This window comes from Mobula birostris, chromosome 31 (genome assembly GCF_030028105.1).
Source record: "Mobula birostris isolate sMobBir1 chromosome 31, sMobBir1.hap1, whole genome shotgun sequence".
Classification (NCBI taxonomy): domain Eukaryota; kingdom Metazoa; phylum Chordata; class Chondrichthyes; order Myliobatiformes; family Myliobatidae; genus Mobula; species Mobula birostris.
Genome location: NC_092400.1, coordinates 17,962,189 through 17,982,953, shown reverse-complemented (window position 1 = coordinate 17,982,953; position 20,765 = coordinate 17,962,189). Strand labels below are relative to the sequence as shown.

The window sequence follows — 20,765 nt, the reverse complement described above, 5'->3', positions numbered from 1 at the left end:
TCCTGGACACTTTCTCGTATTTCCAATGGGAACATGACCCACCACCACTGAGTATCTGGCTTTAATCTCCCTTAGGAATTTGCCCAGAATTTGCCCAGAAGACTCTATTTACCCTCCAGCGTCAATTTCATAACTTACGGATTGTTACCGCCTCCCCGCAGGCTAACGGTTCACAGATACCTGTGATACCTTTGAAGCCCTCTACTGCTTTGACTGTTTCCTCTTTCCTGACCCATAATGTCTCTCAGCATCCCCATTGCACGTCGGGATAGATATTGATCCACTCAGATATTTTGAAACCATTCTGTTCAGTAGCCGTGTCACTCAAGCTGAATCACTTTCCCAAACCAGAGGAAGTAGATGGACTTGTATATTACAAATCCTTAAACTAAAGAAGATTTGCTTAAATACAGCACCTTCACTGGTACCAGATGATGTTCAGGGAGTCGTCTCCATCTCAAAAGATAATAACTGTTGAAATCCAGAAGAAATATAATGAAAGACCTACATACTGAAGCATTATCTCTGATTTTCTTTCCATAGTTGACATGTCGGGATTTTTTTCTGCGTTTTCTGCTTTTAATTCATATCCCAGTACATTTTGATATTAATTGTCGGCAGGAGATATTACAAGAATGCATTTAGTAACAGTGAAATAATTTTTGGAGTTGATTACTGTTACATAATATGTCCTTTTTAAAAGAACATGTTATACCACAGTACGATGTGTGTCGAATTTTAATCAACTTTGAGATCAGTCAAACCCCACATAGTCCTCCAGTTTTCTATCATTCTTGTGCCTACCTAACGGTTCTGAAATGCCCCTAATGTATCTGCCTCTACCACCAAACTTGGCAGCGTGTTCCTCGCACCCAACCTTACTACGTAAAGAACCCTGCCTCTGACGTCCCCCTACACTTCCTTCCAATCAGCTTAAAATTACGCCCCCTCATTAATTTTTAATATAAAATTATTCATGCACTCAACAGCAAAATTGTACAATTTTATGCCTGGCAATGAAAGCTAAATATATTTCATTGTTTGCTGCTTAATTTAAATGCTGATGCGTCTAGTTTTCCGGGAATTGATTATTCGATCGCACAATTTATTGGTGCTCTGACTATTTCACTCCGCCCATATACTCCACCCACAGGGGAACAAACTCATTCGAAGATCAGCTTTACAGATTGTTTGTCTCTGGTTGAGTTTGCTCTGCCCGGGCACAACTTAACCTTTTCGCACAATGACGAACTCGACCCCGCAATGTGCTCCTGCTGAAGATGTTAACTCATCCTACAACTCGCCCATAATCATCGTCACATTCATCCTCGGGCTTGCTGGAAATACGATTGCTTTGTGGATCTTTTGTGTTCATGTGAAGTCGCGGAAACCAAGTATTGTGTATTCACTGAATCTCATGATTGCGGACACTCTGTTAATGTGCTGTCTACCTTTTCGGGCTGTTTATTTTATCCGAGGGAAGGTCTGGAGTTTTGGTGATGGAATGTGTCGAGTGAACGTTTTCACGATTTCCCTGAACCGGATTGGCAGCGTCTTTTTCCTCATGGTTATAGCGATCGATCGTTACTTTAAGGTGGTCCATCCACTCCACAAGGTAAACAAGATCTCTACAAGGTGTGCGGTGATGATAGCAGGCGGTCTGTGGATTGTAGCGGTGGCTATTTGCTTGCACTTGCTGATAGACAAACATCTCTTCGAACAACACAACGTGACAAACTGTGAGCCTTTCAGCATAAACAAGGCTCTAAGTCCCTCAGCAGTTTGGACTGACTTTATTTTGATATTTTTTCAGTTTCTTTTGCCAGTTTCAGTTATCCTGTTCTCTACGTCCTCCATCATCTGGAGGTTACGGCAGATGGAAGCTGAAATGCAGGCTAAATATAAGCGAACTGTGAAACTTGTGATAGCCCTGGCTGTGGTTTTTGTCATTTGCTTCTTGCCCACCAGCGTTGCTGTGGTTGCGGTTTTGGTGACTAAACTAAGAAAACCATCCGACTGCAAGTCGTATCGCACAGCAGCGAATATCTTTTACAATACGTTGTTTATTACGTATTTGAACAGTGTGGTCGATCCCATTATTTACTATTTTTCAACTTCGCAGTTTCAACATGCTTTGGAGAAAGCTCTACTTGGTCTTAATTTAAACTCTCGCAGATCATCCACTGAACAAGGAACATCCAGGGAGGGGCAGACTGTGGATCAGCAAACGAGCTCATCGACAGCCATCCGATCGCTCCCGGTCCGCGTGAACTAGATGCTCTGTATTGTTATGTGATCAAAGTAAAGCTGATAAATGCGACCTGACGCAGAAATTGATCAATTCTTAAAATGTTGGTGCGAGATAAGTCGAGCTTAAGTAACAAGTTCTGAAATACACTTCCCTTTATGTGTACAGAAGATACTGCATCTTATCTACATAAAGTAAGTTTATTTCGGAGGTTGTTTTTTAAGAAACGGTGTCTTTAAATCGTGGGTTCCCTATTTTATTTTGGCAGGAGGGCACGCGGATCCCGGATGACGTGCTGCTCTGAGGGAACTACGCCGCTTTTACCGGGAACTGTGGAGGGGACGGGGTCTGGCCTCATCCAGGCTGGGTGCTCCTGGCTGCTGGGGGCTCTGGTCCCGATCCTATTAGGGTGGGTGTAGGGAGGGCGCGGGGAAGTGGAGGGGATCCGGCTGCACCACCACCCGCTGTGGTGGTCGGACCCTGGCCTCAGGAGACCACGCGGGAAAGGGTCCCGCTCAACGTGAGGCGTCTCGCAGGGATGCCCACCGTGCAGTTCCGTGACGTTCCGAAGCGTTTCTTGTACGGGCTGCTCCTGCACACCTTTAACTTCCTTGCCTTCGTCTGCCGACCGGACCTGCCTTGTGTTACCACCTGGCAGCGGAGGAGGTCCCCAGTGGAAGTCCCTTTACGCAGGGGTGCTTCCCCTGTGCATTGCGGATCTGGGGTGGAAGGTGTTGCAGCGGTAGTCCCGTACAACGGGTTCTTGAGCAGGTTAACTGACACCCCGTCCACCTGTCCACTCTGTGTGCGGGAGACTTGAGGCGAGACTTGAGGCCAGAGACTTGAGGCCAGAGACTTGAGGCCAGAGACTTGAGACCAGAGGGGTCTTGAAGCTTGGCTTGGGGCGCGGTACTTCTGGGCGGGGCGCGGTACTCCACCCGACGGAGGCAAGGGACAGGAAGGGACAGAACCAACTTCAGGGTAATGGCAAGATGGCCTGACTTCCCCGGCGGAGGTAAGGGACAGGAAGGGAGCTAGGTAGAAGGTGGCTCAAGACAAGACTTCAGGCGAGATGAGGCGAGAGTTACCAGCAAGACAAGGCAAGACTTAAGGCAATGCAAGGCAAGACAAGAACTTCAGGCGAGGCGCGAGAGTTACTGGCAATGGAAGGCAAGGCTTCAGGCAAGGAAACAAAAGGCAGGAGAAGGGATACAAGAGGAAGGGAGACAAGAACAATCCAGCAGCCACGCCCTGGTCTCTGGAGGTATTTATGCAGCCAGCCCCAAAGAGAAGCAGCTGCCTCAATTAGTGCTCAACAGGAACAGAAACAAGGTAGACAGGAATACCTGGAGCAAGGGTTAATGGACCGGACCGTGAACGGGATTGTGGACTTCACGGACCGGACCATGACACCTGGAGAGGGAGCACGCGGTTGCAATGGACACATTGTGGGGACTTCTGTGAGCGGTTGCCCCCCCCCGCCCCCTGAGGTATTGATTGTCTTATAGACAGTAGTAACCACATTTGAATTTGAGTATACTTACTGTCTTGTAAATATTGACTGTTGTACCTTGTGTATATGTGATGTAAATAAACTTTTACAGTTTTGTTTAGAAAACAGTCAGGGTTCCATGACTCTCAGGTTGGGAACCCCTGCTTTGAAGGAAAGGGTTTATGGATATTTTAAGATTTTCTCTTTCCATATAAGCAATTACTTCCTCAGATGACTTCAGCCTATGTGTCTCGTTTGTAGATAGCTTCTACCCATTATTCTCAGGTTGACTGACTGTCCAGAGGAATCTGCAGTAATATTATTCAACCAAGTTCAATCCTACCTGCAGACTTTCAGTCAGTAGGGAAGTGTTGTAAGCGGTTGCTGGAATGGTGCCAAAGAAAAGCCTTTTCTGGTGAACTGGAGAGAGGAAGTGAAGCGCCGGTTCAAAACTGGGGAATTTATTTTCCGTAAATAAAATTGAAATCTGGAATGAAGATAGATTTTATCAGTACTGAAGGAGGGTGGTCATCATTAAAGAAAGATGGTCAGTATTTAGAACGGAGATATGGAGGAATTTCTTTTACAAGAGGATGGTCAGTCTGTGGAATTCTCTGCCAGAGGTGGTTGTGGAGGACAAGTCATTGGGTATATTTAAAGCAGAGGTTGATAGGTTCTTGATTGCTGACTCCCGGCCAGAAGGCATGAGAATGGGTTCAGAGCGATAGTAAAGCTACCATGATGGAATGGTCGAGCAGAGTCGATGGGCTGAATGGACTAATTCTTCTCCTATGTGTTATGGGTGTCAGTGAAGTCCTGCCGAAGGGTCTCAGCCAGAAACATTGACTGTACTTTTTTCCATAGATGCTGCCTGGCCTGCTGAGTTCCTCCAGCATTTTGTGTATGTTGCTTGGATTTCCAGCAGACTTTCACTTGTTTGAGTTCCTTGGAAGTGACTTTTGTGGATCATTGTTTGCAGCAAAGAACTCCAACACAAGGTGGCAGTGTGGAAAGAAATGAACACTGAATATTCCTTATGAAGAATCAAGGGCAACCAAGGGCATGTGGGATTCTGAATTAGGAAGTTCTTTTATTCCCCGGGATTTAATCAATATATGTCTGGTGTCTCTGTCCGATTATTTCACACTTACCCACATGAACTTAAACACCATGATAGAGTGTGTCGCGAGGAACTATTGCTGCCTCCCCTCCTACAACCATGGTAAACCATGTCCAGGCTGCATGAAGGAGAGCGGAAATCACTTTTAACCTTCATTCAGCAGATCTTTGTGGTAACAGAAAATCTTCTCTGGGAATACTGTTGTCTCTCTGTCCTCTGTCGCATAAAGTGCCTGGAAAGGCAATGCTGTATAATCAGTGAGATGGTGTGGCAGGGTCCTGGATTACCCATATGAACTATGCTTTTGAGCAAGAGAAACAAAGTTATTTAACACCAACATGTGCTTTTGGAAAGAGAGAGAGAGACAAAGAATAACTTTTGGACTGCCACTTTAAGGTACTGGGAGTAACTTTTGGATTTCTTCTGAGTTGGAGAGAGACAGCACCGAGCAGCTCGTAGGTTGCTATGGCGACCGAGGGCGGCATTATTTGATGGACAATTGATGTTATGATTTTTCGGCAGCGTGTTTATACTTCCCAAGGACATTTGCCTGCTAGTGCATTTCTTACACAGACAAAGGAAGGAGGAGTTATTTGACTGACAGTTGGTACTCAGTACGGTGAGATAAATAGGAGGTCAGATGATATAGACTCGGACACATGTTTTGGACACTGAATGAACTTTGTTGTGCCCGCAGGAAAAGTGGGTTTTTGGAGGATCGATCAGGCAGATCAATCAGTAGCTCTTGCAGTGATAAAAGGGATTGACCAGTGGGGAGTTGCCCATGTGTCCACCCTTGCCTGAGTTCATAGCTCCACCACAGAAAACCGGTCTCCTTTGTTGTGGTCACAGTTGGTGTCTTTTAAAGGATTTCGGAGGACAATGAGAAGATTGACGGGGTCAGCTCACCTGATGACTCAAATCTCTCTCTCTCTCCATCACTACTCAACTCAATACCATGAACTGAAATTTACTCATCATCGTAAGACTATCTATTTACCCCTAGACTTCAAGAAGCTTGGTTGTTCACATATATTTCTACACTTACATATAGTCGTTGCTAACCTGTTTGATTTATCTACATTTAAATTACTGTATTAAGTAGTTACTAATAAATATTATTAGTTAATAGCAATACTGGACTCCAAAGTGATTTCCATCTCTGCTGGTTCTTTATTCCCGTCATGTGGTACGTGACAGATGGATTTGAATACTATTATGCTCATCTCATTGAGGACACCTGCTGGACCAATTTACCAGTTTGTGACTGGAGCTGGAGTAGGGTGAGTTTCCAACTGGACAATTTTCATTCAGGTAGAGAATTTGCATTTCAACAGAATTAGGAGTGAACTCTGAATAGCAAATAAAATTTAATGGTTTTGATAGGACCATACAAATGGTTCATGTACTTAATATCGAAATGAAGTATTATACATTTCTATGTTATGACCTACAAAGTTCCGATAACAAAACCGGATGTATTTCTTTACATTAAATGTTATGCATTCTGGTGGCAATATTAAAAATTTTGAATTCTGAATTTTGATGCTCTGAACTTTGCTGTATGCAGATATGATTATCTTTGAATAAAGTTTTTTTGACAATGGAGAAATAATCCCAGCGATGTGTCTCTAGTGAGGTCGTCAATACTGCTCACAGCCCACCGGTAGTTATGATAACAATCATCCTAGGACTAGTCAGAAATACAACTGCTTTGTAGATATTTTATTTTCATGTAAAATGTTAGCGTCAAGGAAAAGTACAGCACAGAAACAGGCCCTTTGGCCGATCTAGTCTGTACCAAACCATTTAAGCTGCCTACTCTCATTGACCTTCACCAGGTCCATAGCCCTGCATTTGCCACCATGCATATTCCAGCCCAAAATTCACCTGAACTTTGAAACTGAGCTCACAGGTATTTATTATTCTGAGTTGGTCATCAGTGCAGCAGTGAATGACTTTAAGATAGACTGAACTGCCTCACCACATTACAAGCACTATGATCGAGTGTGGCCCGAGGGCCCTGGGTTATGTTTTGTAGCTCCAAAACTTTAAACTGACTCAAAAGAAAACAGGAGACAAGAGATGTGAGTTTTAACTTTATTCTTTTACTTCAAGCAATACGTGTCCGTATCATGTGATGACGTGTCCAAATAACGTAATTTACATAGAAATTTAAACTAATTATAACAAGAATCCTTAATTAAGCAATCTATATACAAGAGTACTTAACTATTACAAAATATTAAATGCACACAGGGTGCAACATGTCCAGCTGTTCAGATAAGGAACATTATCCACTCCTGTCTGTTCCTATAGATGCTTCTATTTTCCATTCTGAGGTAATCAGTCATCTCAATATGAGGAACCACAAACCCTGATAATGTAGATGTGCAGAGGATGTTTCCATTAGTGGGAGAGGATCCAAGGATCCAGAGGTTTAGGATTCGAGGGCACAGCCCCAGAATAAAGCATCATCTCTTTAGAACTGAGATGAGAAATTTCCGCAGCCTGAGTGTGGGGAGTCTGTGGAATTCATTGTCATAAAGGGCATTTGGGGCCAAATCTTTGAGTGTATTTAAGACAACATTTATATGTTCTTGGTTGTTAAGGAGGTTTTAAGGGTTATAGGATAAAGTTGGGAGACTGGAGTTGGAAACAGAAACTCAGCCATGATTAAGTAGTGGAGCAGACCCGCTGGTCCAATTAGCCTAATTCTGATCCAATAGCTTTTGATGGTTTTATGGTTTTCCACAGATGAGCAGATTCTTCCTGACAGGGTGTGGAGTGGGTGTAGGTGAGGTGGTCTGCTCCTCCTACTAATTACGCAGCTCTATGTAGCGCTTCTGAAGTATGGGCATGGGCTTCTCAGTTCCATCCCGAATGTTTCTTCTGTACTTTGAGTAGCCGTTGGCCAGGGTTTCCCAAAGTCGGCGGGGGAATTCATATTTGTTGAGTGAGGCAGGCGTGTCCACAGTGACGGCAGCAAGATTGGAGGAAGGCTGAACGATTGAAGTGAAGAGAAATTGAGATGGCAATGAAGGATTGTCTGAGCATTGGGACATAAAGGCATGAATTCATTTTGTATTTCTCTGCATGAGCACTGGGAGTCTGAGCAGAATAACTCACATGCTATAGGAGGGAACCTGTTAGAAGTCCAAATGATAAAGCTTGGTGCCTCTGATCTTTACCAGGCTAGTGCCTCCAGTGGTTAAATTATCTGACAGCAGGTCTGCTCTGATACCCTGGGAGACCCTTTGGAATCCATCATCTTCAGTCTTTATCTAAGTTGATATCAACAGAAATCCCAGGAATTCTGGTCAGCAGGTACTGTACCTGCATTAGCCTTCCATTCACAGTGGCCAGTGGCTACTATGGACTTTAACTGAATCCCAATAGTGGCCATTTTATGAATCACACCTGCCCACCAGCTCAATAATTATCCAATTAGGCAATTATGTTCAAAGTTCAAAAGTTCAAATTTCAAAGTAAAATTGATTGTTAGAGTACAGACACGCCACCATGTACAACCCTGAGACTCTTTTCCTTGCGGGCATGCAGTAAATCTATAGATCAGTAACTGTAAGCAGGATCAACGAACAACAAACGGTGCAAATGCAAATCTAAATAACGAGCAGCAAATAAGACGGAGATGAAAAAACAAGGTAAAGTGTGGTTAAAGTGAGATGCAACACACACAAAATGCTGGTGGAAAGCAGCAGGCCAGGCAGCATCTATAGGAAGAAGTACAGTCAACGTTTTGGGTCAAGACCCCTGGTCAGGATGAAATGAGATCATTTGATTGTGGAAACAGAATGGGTGTAGTTGTCCTCTTTTGTTCAAGAGCTTGATGGTTGGAGGGTAGTAACTGTTCTTGAACCTCATGGTTCATGTGTCAGAGACTCAATACATGAAAACATGCAGTCATAGTCAAGGAGTTCAGTTGTTGTTTAAACCAAACATCAGATTGGGGAAGAAATGTGACAATCAGATATCTTTCATTGTCTGCTCCTTAATCTGAATGCTTGTGCGTCTAGATTTCCTGGAACTTGGTGATTCCATCAGACATCTCTGACTAATTTACTCCGCCCATATACAACACCCACAGGAGAACAAACTCATTCAAAGAAGATCAGCTTGTAAGGTTGTTTCTCTCCGAATGAATTTGCTTCCCTCTGAAACATCTTGACTGTGTGACCGCCTTTTCGCACAATGGCGAACTCGACCCCGCAATGTTCTCTTGGTGAAGGTATTAACTCATCCTACAATCCGCCTGTAATTATTGTCACATTCATCCTCGGGTTGCTGGAAATAAGATTGTTTTGTGGATCTGTTTTGTTCATGTGAAGTCACGGAAACCAAATATTGTGTATTCACTGAATCTCATGATTGCAGACACTCTGTTAATGTGCTGTCTACCTTTTCTTTTTCCAATATTTTTATTAATTAATTTACATGTAAGAATAGAGTGCAGGAAAAAAAATATATCAATACATTCTACTAAATCACATATAAAGACTCCTTACCCTATATTCATACAAGTTAATTAATTTGTAACATTGAAATATAGTAATTTTATGATATTAAACATATCTAACCCACTACCAAGATTGAAGTTGATTAGTAAAAAAAAGGAAAAAAATTATTAGTCATCATCTGACATAACAGCAAATCAAAGGTTTTGAAAATAATTCAGAAAAGATCCCTAGAATGTTTAAAAGTCTTGACTAGATTCAGAGATTGAACATCAAATCTTCTCTAAATTTAAACATGACATCACATCACATAACCATTGGGCGTGAATAGGAGGGGTTGCATCTTTCCATTTAAGCAAAAGCATCCTTCTGGCCATAGGGACCTAAAAGCCAAAATGTGCAAGTCAGATGACTCCAAAATAATATCCTTTCCTCCAACAGTACCAAAAAAAGCAGTCAAAGGATGAGGCTTAAAGTTTACTTTAAAAGTATCAAGTAAGTTTGAAATACTTCTTTCCAAAATTTTCCAAGACTTGGACATGTCCAAAACAGATGAATGAGTGAATCTTCTCCATTATTACATTTATCACAATACGGAAATATATCTAAATCAAAACCAGACAACTTATCTTTGGTCACATGGGCCCTATGGACCACTTTAAATTGTAGGAGAGGGTGGCTGGCGCATAACGATGAAATGTTAACCAATTAAAAAATTTGATTCCAAATTTTCTCAGAAATTTTAATGTGTAAATCTTGTTCCCAAAGATTTTTAATTTTATCTAAAGGATATCTTCTCATTCCCAGCAGCCTGTTATAAATATTAGATATAGATCCATTATAAAAGGTTTCAAATTAAAGATTACATCTAGTAGATGCTTATCAGGACTTTTAAGAAATGTAGTTACTTGAGACTGTAAAAAAAGCTCTTATTTGTAGGTATCGGAAAAATGAGTTTTTGGTAAACGATATTTAGTTAACAGTTGTTCAGACGAGAAAAGGCTTCCCTCTACAAAAAAGTCCTGATAGCATTTAATACCTAATCTATCCCATTCTTCAAAGGCCACATCAATCATAGAGAGTTAAAAAAAAATAATTAGAAAAAATGGGACTTGAAAAACAAAATCTCAATAAGCCAAAGTATTTTCAAAATTGTATCCAAATTCACATAGTGTGTTTAACTACCAAATTATCAGTTAACTTACTCAGAGACAAAGGGAGTGAGGATCCAAGAAGAGAAATAATAGAGAATTTATTAACAGAGTTAGCTTCTAACAAAACCCACATCGGGCAATCCTCATGATTTATGTAATATAACCAGAATGTAAGATTTCTTATATTAACTGCCCAATAATAAAATCTAAAGTTTGGTAAGGCTAATCCTCCATTCTTTTTATCTTTGTGAAGATGAATTTTGTTTAATCTAGAAATGAAATGAAATGAAATTTCTTTATTGTCATTGCATAGTACAATTTGTCATGCACCAATACAGCGAAAATAAGTTTGCAAGTTTCGTACTCAATGCTAAAAACAACAAATAAAATAAATAAACAATAATTAAAGTCAAGTAACCAGCCAGTAGAAGCAATGCCCAGCAGTCCAAAAGCACAATTCAGATACCTGACAACCATTAAACCAGTATTAAAAGTAGCAATAGAAAAATTTATGGATGATGCTTGATCGATTGGTTCAGAGCAATTATAGCTCCGGGGAAAAAGCTATTTTTCAGTCTGGAAGTGCGGGCATAGAAAATCTTATAATGTCTGCCAGATGGAAGAAGATCAATCAGATAATTGCATGGCTGTGTATTGTCCTTACAGATGCTTGTAGCTTTCTTTAAGCAGCATGAGCTGTAGGTGTCCACCAGGGCCGGTAGTTGTGCCTTGATGACCTTCTGTGCGCTAGAGACGACCCGCTGAAGTGATCTCCTATCGGTTGCTGTACAACTGAGATACCACACAGAGATGCAGTATGTTAAGATGCTCTCTATGGTGCAGCGGTAAATGATCACCAGCATCTGTTCAGGTAGACCAGCTTTCTTCAGCGTCCTGAGGAAAAACAAGCATTGCTGTGCTTTCTTAACTACTGTTGTGGTGTTAGTGGGCCATGTAAGGTCTTCTGAGATGTGTATTCCCAGAACCCTGAAACTGAAACTGAACTAGAATGCTTATTCTTCTTGATAGAAGAAGATATAATAAAGTCAAGGGAATCAAAAAAGGATTTAGGAATAAAAACTGGCAAAGCCTGAAAAAGATATATAAATTTAGGTAATATATTCATTTTGATAGAGTTAATTCGACCAATCAGCGATAGCAAAAGAGGCGACCAATTTGATAGTATCCGTTTTACGTGATTCAATAGGGTAAGAAAATTTTCTTTAAAGAGACACTTTCAGTTTTTAGTGATTGTTACACCTAAGTAGGTAAATTGGTTTCTTACAGTTTTAAAAGGAAGGTTAGAATTTGTTGGTATCAAATTGTTCAAAGGAAAATGTTCACTTTAATATTGGTTTAATTTATAACCTGAGAACTGGCTAAAAAAGGGAAGTACAGAAAGCAGATGGGGTAATGAAGTCTCAACATTAGAAATAAATAGCAGCAGATCTTCAGCATACAGCGAGACTTTATGAATAGTGTCTCTGCTTAAAATACCAGTGAAATCATTAGATTCTCGAAAGGCAAAGGATAAGGGTTCTAAGGCCAGATCAAAAAGCAAAGGGCTCAATGGACAGCCTTGTCTTGTGCCACGTTGAAGCTTAGATGGTTTGGAATTATGAGAATTAGTGATAACCCTAGCGGAAGGAGCTAAATAAAGTATTTTAATCCATTGAATGAAAATGGGTCTAAAGTTGCATTTTGCTAATGTTTTAAATAAATAATTCCATTCAACCCTGCCGAAAGCTTTCTCAGCATCTAGTGATACCCTACATTCTGATATTATATTAGAAGGAGAATAAATAACATTTAATAACCAACTAATATTAAAGTGAGAATATCGATTTTTGATAAATCCAGTTTGGTTATCAGAAATGACAGATGGTAAAATATTTTCAATTCTATAGGCCAAAACTTTGGATAGGATCTTAGTATAAACATTAAGTAAAGAGATTGGTCTATAAGAAGAGCATTCAGTTGGATCCTATTTCTTCTTAAGAATAAGAGAAATGGAAGCCTCATAAAAAGACTGAGAGAGTCTGCCCGACTTAAACAAATTCAAAAAAACTGAACATAAATGAGGTATAAGCGACGAGGAAAAGGTCCTGTAAAATTCTCCAGAAAATGCATTTGGACCTGGAGCTTTCCTCAAACGTAATGAGTGTACAGCCTCGGCAATTTCCTCAAAAAAAATTGGTTGTTCTAACAACTTTCTGTTGTCAGCAGAAGTTGTAGGAATGTTTAGTTGATATAAAAATTGTTCATTACAGTGTTATCTTTAGAAGATTCAGAACTATCTTTAGAGTAAATTTCTCTAAAAGTATCATTTATTTCTAAATAATCAGTCGTCCTATCACCATTAGCTTTGCATATTTCTTTAATCTGTTGTTTAGCTATAAAGGTTTTGATTTGATCAGCCAATAATTTACCTGTTTTATCTCCATGAATATAAAATTGACTTTTTTCATTTAGGAGTTGGGTTTCAATTGGATAAGTTAAAAGGAGATCATATTTAGTTTTAATTTCAACACATCTCTTATATTAGGCAGGTTCTGTAGCCAAGGCATACTCTTGGACTGACTGTTTCAGCTGATTAGCTAAATCATTTCTCTCTGTATTAGGTTTTTTCTTAATACTTGCAGTATAAGAAATAATTTGTCCTATAATATACACCTTAAAGGCATTCCATCTGATAAGACTAGAAGTCTCCTCTAATGTATTCTCTTCAAAAAAATGTAATTTGTCTCTCCATAAACTTTAAAAAATTTTTATGAGATAACAATGTTAGATTAAATTGCCAAAATCTATTTGTTTGAAGAAGACAAGGGAGATTTAAAGATAGAAACACAGGAGCGTGATCTGAAACAGCAATTTCTTTGTATACACAGGATCGTACTAATGGAATCATTTGGCTATCAATAAAAAAAAATCAATCCTGGAATATGTATGATGGACATGAAAGAAAAATGAATATTCTTTGTCTACGGGATGAAAAAAATACGCCAAGCATCATTAATACCACATTTCATTAAAAAAGTTTTAATAAACACAGCTGATTTATTTGGTATCATTAGTTTAGAAGATGAACGATCTAAAACTGGATCTAAGCAACAATAAACGTCTCCACCCATCACCAATGAGTACCGACTCAGATCTGGCAAAAATGGAAAAAAACCACGCAAAGAAAACTGGGTCATCTATATTCGGAGCATATACATTGGGAAATACCATTAATTTGTTATTTAGTTTTCCTGATACTATAACGAAATGCCCATTAGTATCAGAAATGACTTTATGTTGAAAAAAAGGAACTTTATTATCTATAAGAATAGAAACACCTCTAGCTTTGGCCTGAAATGAGGAATGGAAATGAGGCTGTCTGCATCAATTAAAAAGGCGTGAATTGTCACACTTACACATATGGGTTTCTTGAAGATGAACAATTGGAACCTTAAGTTTTTTAATATAGGCAAAAATCTTATTTCTTTTCATGGGGTGATTTAGCCCTTCCACGTTAAAACTAAATAAATTAATACTTCGATCCATTTTAAAACTACTTATTAAGACAGGTTAAAGTAGCAATCACAAAAATATTCTCAACACAGAAATTGATAAATTCTGAAAATGTTGGTGCAACAAAACTCAGATCTTAACAAGCCAGTTCTCAAATACGCTTCCCTTTACGTGGAGATGAAATTGTATTTTAACTGCTTAAGTAAGCTTATTCAGAGCGTGTTCATTAAGAAAACCTTCCTGTCTTTAAGTAGTAGTTTCCCAATCTTTTATATGCCAATGGAGGCTTCCCAATGAGTGGACCCCAGGTTGGGAACCCCCGGTTTAAAGGAAAGGGTTTATGGATAGTTAAAACTTCTTTTTTCCCTCAGAGGACTTCAGCCTATGTGTCTCGTTTGTAGCTAGCTTCTACACGTGATAGTGGGCCATTCTCAGGTTGACTGACTGCCCACTAGAATCAGCGGTAATCAAGTCAATCAAGAACAACCCTACCAGTGGACTTTCAGTCAGGAGGAAAGTGATGCAAGGGGCCGCAGTGCTGGTGCCAAGCTGCATGTACCCATATTGTGACAGTACTGGAACTAGGTACTGAATTGGAAAAAAAAAGCCTCTCCTAGTGAACTGGAACTGGAGACAGGAGGTTAGCTCCGGTTCAAAATCGGGGAATTTATTTTCAGGAAATAAAATTGAAATCTGTAATGAAGAAGGATGGTCAGCATTTAGAACAGAGATGTGGAGGAATTTCTTTAACCACAGGCTGGTGAATCTGTGGAATTCTTTGCCACAGATGGTTATTGAGCCAAGTATAATTAAAGCGGAGTTTGATAGGTTGTTGATTAGTAAGGTTACGGGGAGTAGGCAGGAGAATGGCGTTCAGAGCGATATAAAGCAACCATGATGGAATGATGGAATAGACTCGATGGGCCGAATGGCCGAATTCTACTCCAATGGGTTATATAGCAATTTATTTGATCTTTAATTCCTTGGAAATAGAAGATTTGTGTAAGTCATTGTTTCCAGTGAAGAACTCTGACATTAGAGGGCAGTGTCAAATGAAATAAACACTGAACATACCTTTTGAAGAATGTCTTTACAACCAAGGACAATATGATACGGAGATAGTAAGTTCTTTTTCCCCTGGCATCTAATCAACATATTTCTGGTGTCTTTTGTCCTAGTATTTCACGCTGACCTGTATGAACCTAAACACGTATCTGCACACACATGCACAATGACACGCATGCAGACAGTTGCACTGTGGTAACTAGAATGTTGAAGAACTTTGTGATGCATGGTTTTCTGTGCATGTGCGTGCTCACATACACGTTTGTGACTGAAGTGCATGCATGCATATGTATGCTAGGAATTTATCGCTATGAGTAGGGCAGCAGTGCAGCAGTGAATGACTTTAAAATAGACTGAACTGCCTCACCACGTTACAAACACCATGATGGAGTGTGGCCCGAGGAACTATTGCTGCCTCCCCTCCAACAACCATGATAAGTCATGTCCGGGCTGCATGAAGGAGAGAGAAATCACTTTTAACCTTCATTCAGCAGATCCTTGCGGAAACAGAAGACCTACATGGGAGTCTTGTTGTGTCTCTGTACGCTGTGAGTGAAGTGTATGGCACAGCAATTCTGTGTAATCAATGAGGTGGATTTGAATGATATTTTGCTAATCTCATTCGGGGCACCTGCTGGAACAATTTACTAGTTTATGATGTGAGTTGGGATAGGATGAGTTTCCAATTGGATAATTTTTATAGTTAGAGAATTTGCATTTCAGCAGAATATGGAGTGAACTCTGAATCCTAAAGAAAGTTTTATAATTTTGATAGGACCATAGAAATGGTTTAAGTACCTAGTATCAAATCGAAGTATGTTATGACTTACCAAATTCTGATAATAATGCCATTTATATTTCATTGCATTAAATCTTATGCTTTCTAGCAGCAATGTTAGTAAATTTTGAACTCCGAATTATGATACTCTGAATTTTGCTGTATACAAACATGATAATCTTTGAATAAGTTTTCTTCGGACAATGGATAAATCGGCCCATCAATGTGTCTCTAGTGAGGTCGACAACGCTGCTGACAGCCCACCAGTAGTTATTATAACAATCATCCTAGGACTAGTCAGAAATATAACTGCTTTGTAGATACTTTATATTCACGTAAAATCATAGAGCACAGCACAGAAACAGGCTCTTGGGCCTCTCTAGTCCATACCAAACCATTTAAACTGCCTGCTCTCAATGACCTCCACCAGGACCATAGCCTTCCAAATGCCTACCATCCATGTACCGATCCAAACTTCTCTTAACACATTGATATTGAACTCACATGCACTACTGTGCTGGAAGCTCATTCCCACCCTCACTATCCTCTGGGTAATCAAGATTCCCTTCATGATCCCCTTAAACCTTTCACCTGTAAGTCTTAACCCATGACCTCTAGTTGCCATCCCACCGAGCCCCAGTAAAAAGCCTGTTTGCATTTACCCTCTCTATACAGCTAGGGATCAAATCATGGAATTCAGATACAGTATTGTTTATACATGAATTGTAGACATTGTGAATCTGGTATTTGTGGATATTGTTCATGTACTGTCATGTCCCATTGCAGGGTGATAACTTTGTAACTGAGAAGCACTGGATTTTTTTGTGATGTTCATTGACCCCTCAAGATATTTATGACTTATAAAAAACTTGATTGACAGTGTAATCGTTCTAACGAATTTAACTTAGTTTTTGATGGCGCAAGCAGTCTGTAATGTAATCAGGATGTACGGAATGATGACCGGTGGGGCTCTCTGAATTGTGGAACCGCCATTTGTTTGTAGTTGCTGATTTGTTTCTACCTGCTCTCAGTAAGGGGTATGTACATTCTATCTATGACTGCATGGGTTCCTCCTGGTGCTCGGCTTTCCTGCCGCATTCTGGATTAGTAGGGTAATTGGTGAGATGGGTGTAATACTCATATACAGAACGTTGAACATGAAGAGACGGATCCCAACACAAGATGGCGGCAAACGGATGGACCCATCTCGCGAAGGCGAGGACACAGAGGCAGTTCCGAACACTAGTTGGCGGCAAACGGCCGGACCTACCTAGCAAAGGTGTGGACACAGAGAGACAATTACACACAACGAATGACAGTTTCTTATCTTGACCGAACAAGGCTCCGGTCTTGCTCCGGCGGTAAAACTTCAGCGATACAGGTGGGGTATCCAGGCTAGGTAAGCAGGCAGAGAGTCAGGCGAGGTATCCAGGCAGAGAGTCAGGCGGAGGGGGGAAAGACAAAGAAGGGAACAGACAGTCCAGCCAGGAATCCCTGTTTTCCAAGGAGGGGTCCCGGCTCCGTGTTCCGTGCTCCCGTCTCTTCTAGTCCAAGGGGTGCGTTACTCAGCCCAAAAACGAGAATCATTTGCCTACAACAGAGACTGGGGAAAACCAGAAACGCTGGAATAAGGTACTATGGACCGGACCATGAACCAGAATACGGACTTCATGGACCGGACCATGACAGAAACACCCATATACTGAAGCATAAACTCTGATTTTCTTTCCATAGTTGACATGCTGGGAGTTTTCTGCGTTTTCTGCTTTTAATTCATATCCCAATGCATTTTGATGTCAGTTGTCGGCAGGAGATTTTAGAAGAATGACTTTAGTAACAGTGAAATAATTTTTGGGGTTGATTACTATTACATAATATGTCCTTTTTAAAAGAACATATTATATCACAGTACGATGTGTGTCGAATTTTAATCTACTTTGATATTAGTCAAACCCTACATAGTCCTCCATTTTCCTATCATCCATGGGCCCACCTAACGGTTCTGAAATGCCCCTAATGTATCTTCTTCTACCACCAAACTTGGCAGTGTGCTTCTCGAACCCAACCTTACTGCGTAAAGAACCCTGCCTCTGACGTCCCCCCTACACTTCCCTCCTATCAGCTTAAAATTATGCCCCCTCATTAATTTTTAATATAAAATTATTCATGCACTCAACAGCAAAACTAAGTATTGTACAATTTTATGCCTGGCAATGAAAGCTAAATATATTTCATTGTTTGCTGCTTAATTTAAATGCTGATGCTTCTAGTTTTCCTGGATTGATGATTCGATCGCACAATTTATTGGTGCTCTGACTATTTCACTCCGCCCATATACTCCACCCACAGGGGAACAAACTCATTCGAAGATCAACTTTTCAGGTTGTTCGACTCTGATTGAGTTTGCTCTCCCCGGACACAACTTGACTTTTTCGCACAATGGCGAACTCGACCCCGCAATGTGCTCCTGCTGAAGATGTTAACTGGTCCTACAATCCGCCCATAATCATCATCACATTAATCTTCGGCCTTGCTGGAAATACAATTGCTTTGTGGATCTTTTGTGTTCATGTGAAGTCGCGGAAACCAAGTATTGTGTATTCACTGAATCTCATGGTTGCGGACACTCTGTTACTATGCTGTCTACCTTTTCGAGCTGTTTATTTTCTCCGAGGGAAGGACTGGATTTTTGGTGATGGACTGTGTCGACTGAACGTTTTCACGATTTTCCTGAACCGGATTGGCAGCGTCTTTTTCCTCATGGTTATAGCGATCGATCGTTACTTTAAGGTGGTCCATTCACTCCACAAGGTAAACAAGATCTCTACAGGGTGTGCGGTGATGATAACAGGCGGTCTGTGGATTGTAGCGGTGGCTATTTGCTTGCACTTGCTGATAGACAAACATCTCTTCGAACAACACAACGTGACAAACTGTGAGCCTTTCAGCATAAACAAGGCTCTAAGTCCCCCAGCAATTTGGACTGACTTTATTTTTATATTCTTTAAGTTTCTTTTGCCAGTTTCAGTTATCCTGTTCTCTACGTCCTCCATCACCTGGAGGTTACGGCAGATGGAAGCTGGAATGCGGGCTAAATATAAGCGAACTGTGAAACTTGTGATAGCCGTGGCTGCGGTTTTTGCCATTTGCTTCTTGCCCACCAGCGTTGCTGTGGTTGCGGTTTTGGTGACTAAACTAAGAAATCCATTCGACTGCAAGTCGTATCGCACAGCAGCGAATATCTTTTACAATACGTTGTTTATAACGTATCTGAACAGTGTGGTCGATCCAATTATTTACTATTTTTCAACTTCGCAGTTTCAACATGCTTTGGAGAAAGCTCTACCTCGTCTTAATTTAAGATGTCGCAGATCATCCACTGAACAAGGAACATCCAGGGAGGGGCAGACTGTTGATCAGCAAACGAGCTCATCGACAGCCATCCAATCGATCCCGGTCCGCGTGAACTAGATGCTCTGTATTGTTATGTGATCAAAGTAAAGCTGATAAATGCGACCTGACGCAGAAATTGATCAATTCTTAAAATGTTGGTGCGAGATAAGTCGAGTTTAAGTAACAAGTTCTGAAATACACTTCCCTTTATGTGTAGAGAAGATACTGCATCTTATCTACATAAAGTAAGTTTATTTCGGAGGTTGTTTTTTAAGAAACGGTGTCTTTAAATCGTGGGTTCCCTATTTTATTTTGGCAGGAGGGCACGCGGATCCCGGATGACGTGCTGCTCTGAGGGAACTGCGCCGCTTTTACCGGGAACTGTGGAGGGGACGGGGTCTGGCCTCATCCAGGCTGGGTGCTCCTGGCTGCTGGGGGCTCTGGTCCCGATCCTATTAAGGCGGGTGTAGGGAGGGCGCGGGGAAGTGGAGGGGATCCGGCTGCACCACTACCCGCTGTGGTGGTCGGACCCTGGCCTCAGGAGACCACGCGGGAAAGGGTCCCGCTCAACGTGAGGCGTCTCGCAGGGATGCCCACCGTGCAGTTCCGTGACGTTCCGAAGCGTTTCTTGTACGGGCTGCTCCTGCACACCTTTAACTTCCTTGCCTTCGTCTGCCGACCGGACCTGCCTTGTGTTACCACCTGGCAGCGGAGGAGGTCCCCAGTGGAAGTCCCTTTACGCAGGGGTGCTTCCCCTGTACATTGCGGATCTGGGGTGGAAGGTGTTGCAGCGGTAGTCCCGTACAACGGGTTCTTGAGCAGGTTAACTGACACCCCGTCCACCTGTCCACTCTGTGTGCGGGAGCGGTCAGTGTACCACGCGTACGCCGGGGGTCGGGGCGTGAGGAGGATCTGTTGGCGGGCTCGGGCCTGGGTCTTGTCACAGGCATGGCGGAGGAAAGTGGAGAGCGGGCGCTGCCCGGGCCGACTGCCTGCCCCTTTTCTGAGGATACTTTCGTGCCCGACTGTACCTGGACAGGGAGCACACGGTTGCGACGGGCACATTGTGGGGACTTCCGTGAGCGGTCGCCCCCCCCCCCCCACGAGGTATTGATTATCTTATAGACGGTAGTAACCACATTTTAATTTGAGTATACTTACTGTCTTGTAAATATTGACTGTCTGTACCTTGTGTATATGTGATGTAAATAAACTTTTATAGTTTTGTTAAGAAAACAGCAGGGGTTCCATGAATCCCATTTGGGAACCCCTGCCTTGAAGGAAAGGGTTTATGGATATTTTAAGATTTTCCTTTCCATGTAAGCAATTACTTCCTCAGATGACTTCAGCCTATGTGTCTCGTTTGTAGATAGCTTCTACCCATTATTCTCAGGTTGACTGACTGTCCAGAGGAATCTGCAGTAATATTATTCAACCAAGTTCAATCCTACTTGCAGACTTTCAGTCAGTAGCGAAGTGTTGTAAGCGGTTGCTGGAATGGTGCCAAAGAAAAGCCTTTTCTGGTGA

The 20,765-nt window shown here is 41.4% G+C and overlaps 2 protein-coding genes across 2 annotated transcripts; both read left to right on the top strand.

Moving 5' to 3' along the window:
- The first annotated feature begins 1,243 nt into the window (after nt 1-1,243).
- LOC140190717 (hydroxycarboxylic acid receptor 3-like) lies at nt 1,244-2,275 on the top strand. The gene has a single exon (XM_072247532.1). The coding sequence runs from the start codon at nt 1,244-1,246 to the stop codon at nt 2,273-2,275; it is 1,032 nt and encodes a 343-aa protein (XP_072103633.1).
- A 15,964-nt stretch (nt 2,276-18,239) lies between these two features.
- Nucleotides 18,240-19,808, top strand: LOC140190850 (hydroxycarboxylic acid receptor 3-like). Its single transcript, XM_072247741.1, has one exon. The coding sequence runs from the start codon at nt 18,285-18,287 to the stop codon at nt 19,314-19,316; it is 1,032 nt and encodes a 343-aa protein (XP_072103842.1). The 5' UTR covers nt 18,240-18,284; the 3' UTR covers nt 19,317-19,808.
- Nucleotides 19,809-20,765: the final 957 nt, after the last annotated feature.

Coding starts and splice junctions, on each gene's coding strand:
- LOC140190717 (XM_072247532.1), top strand. CDS start 1,244: ATGACGAACTCGACCCCGCAATGTGCTCCTGCTGAAGATGTTAACTCA.
- LOC140190850 (XM_072247741.1), top strand. CDS start 18,285: ATGGCGAACTCGACCCCGCAATGTGCTCCTGCTGAAGATGTTAACTGG.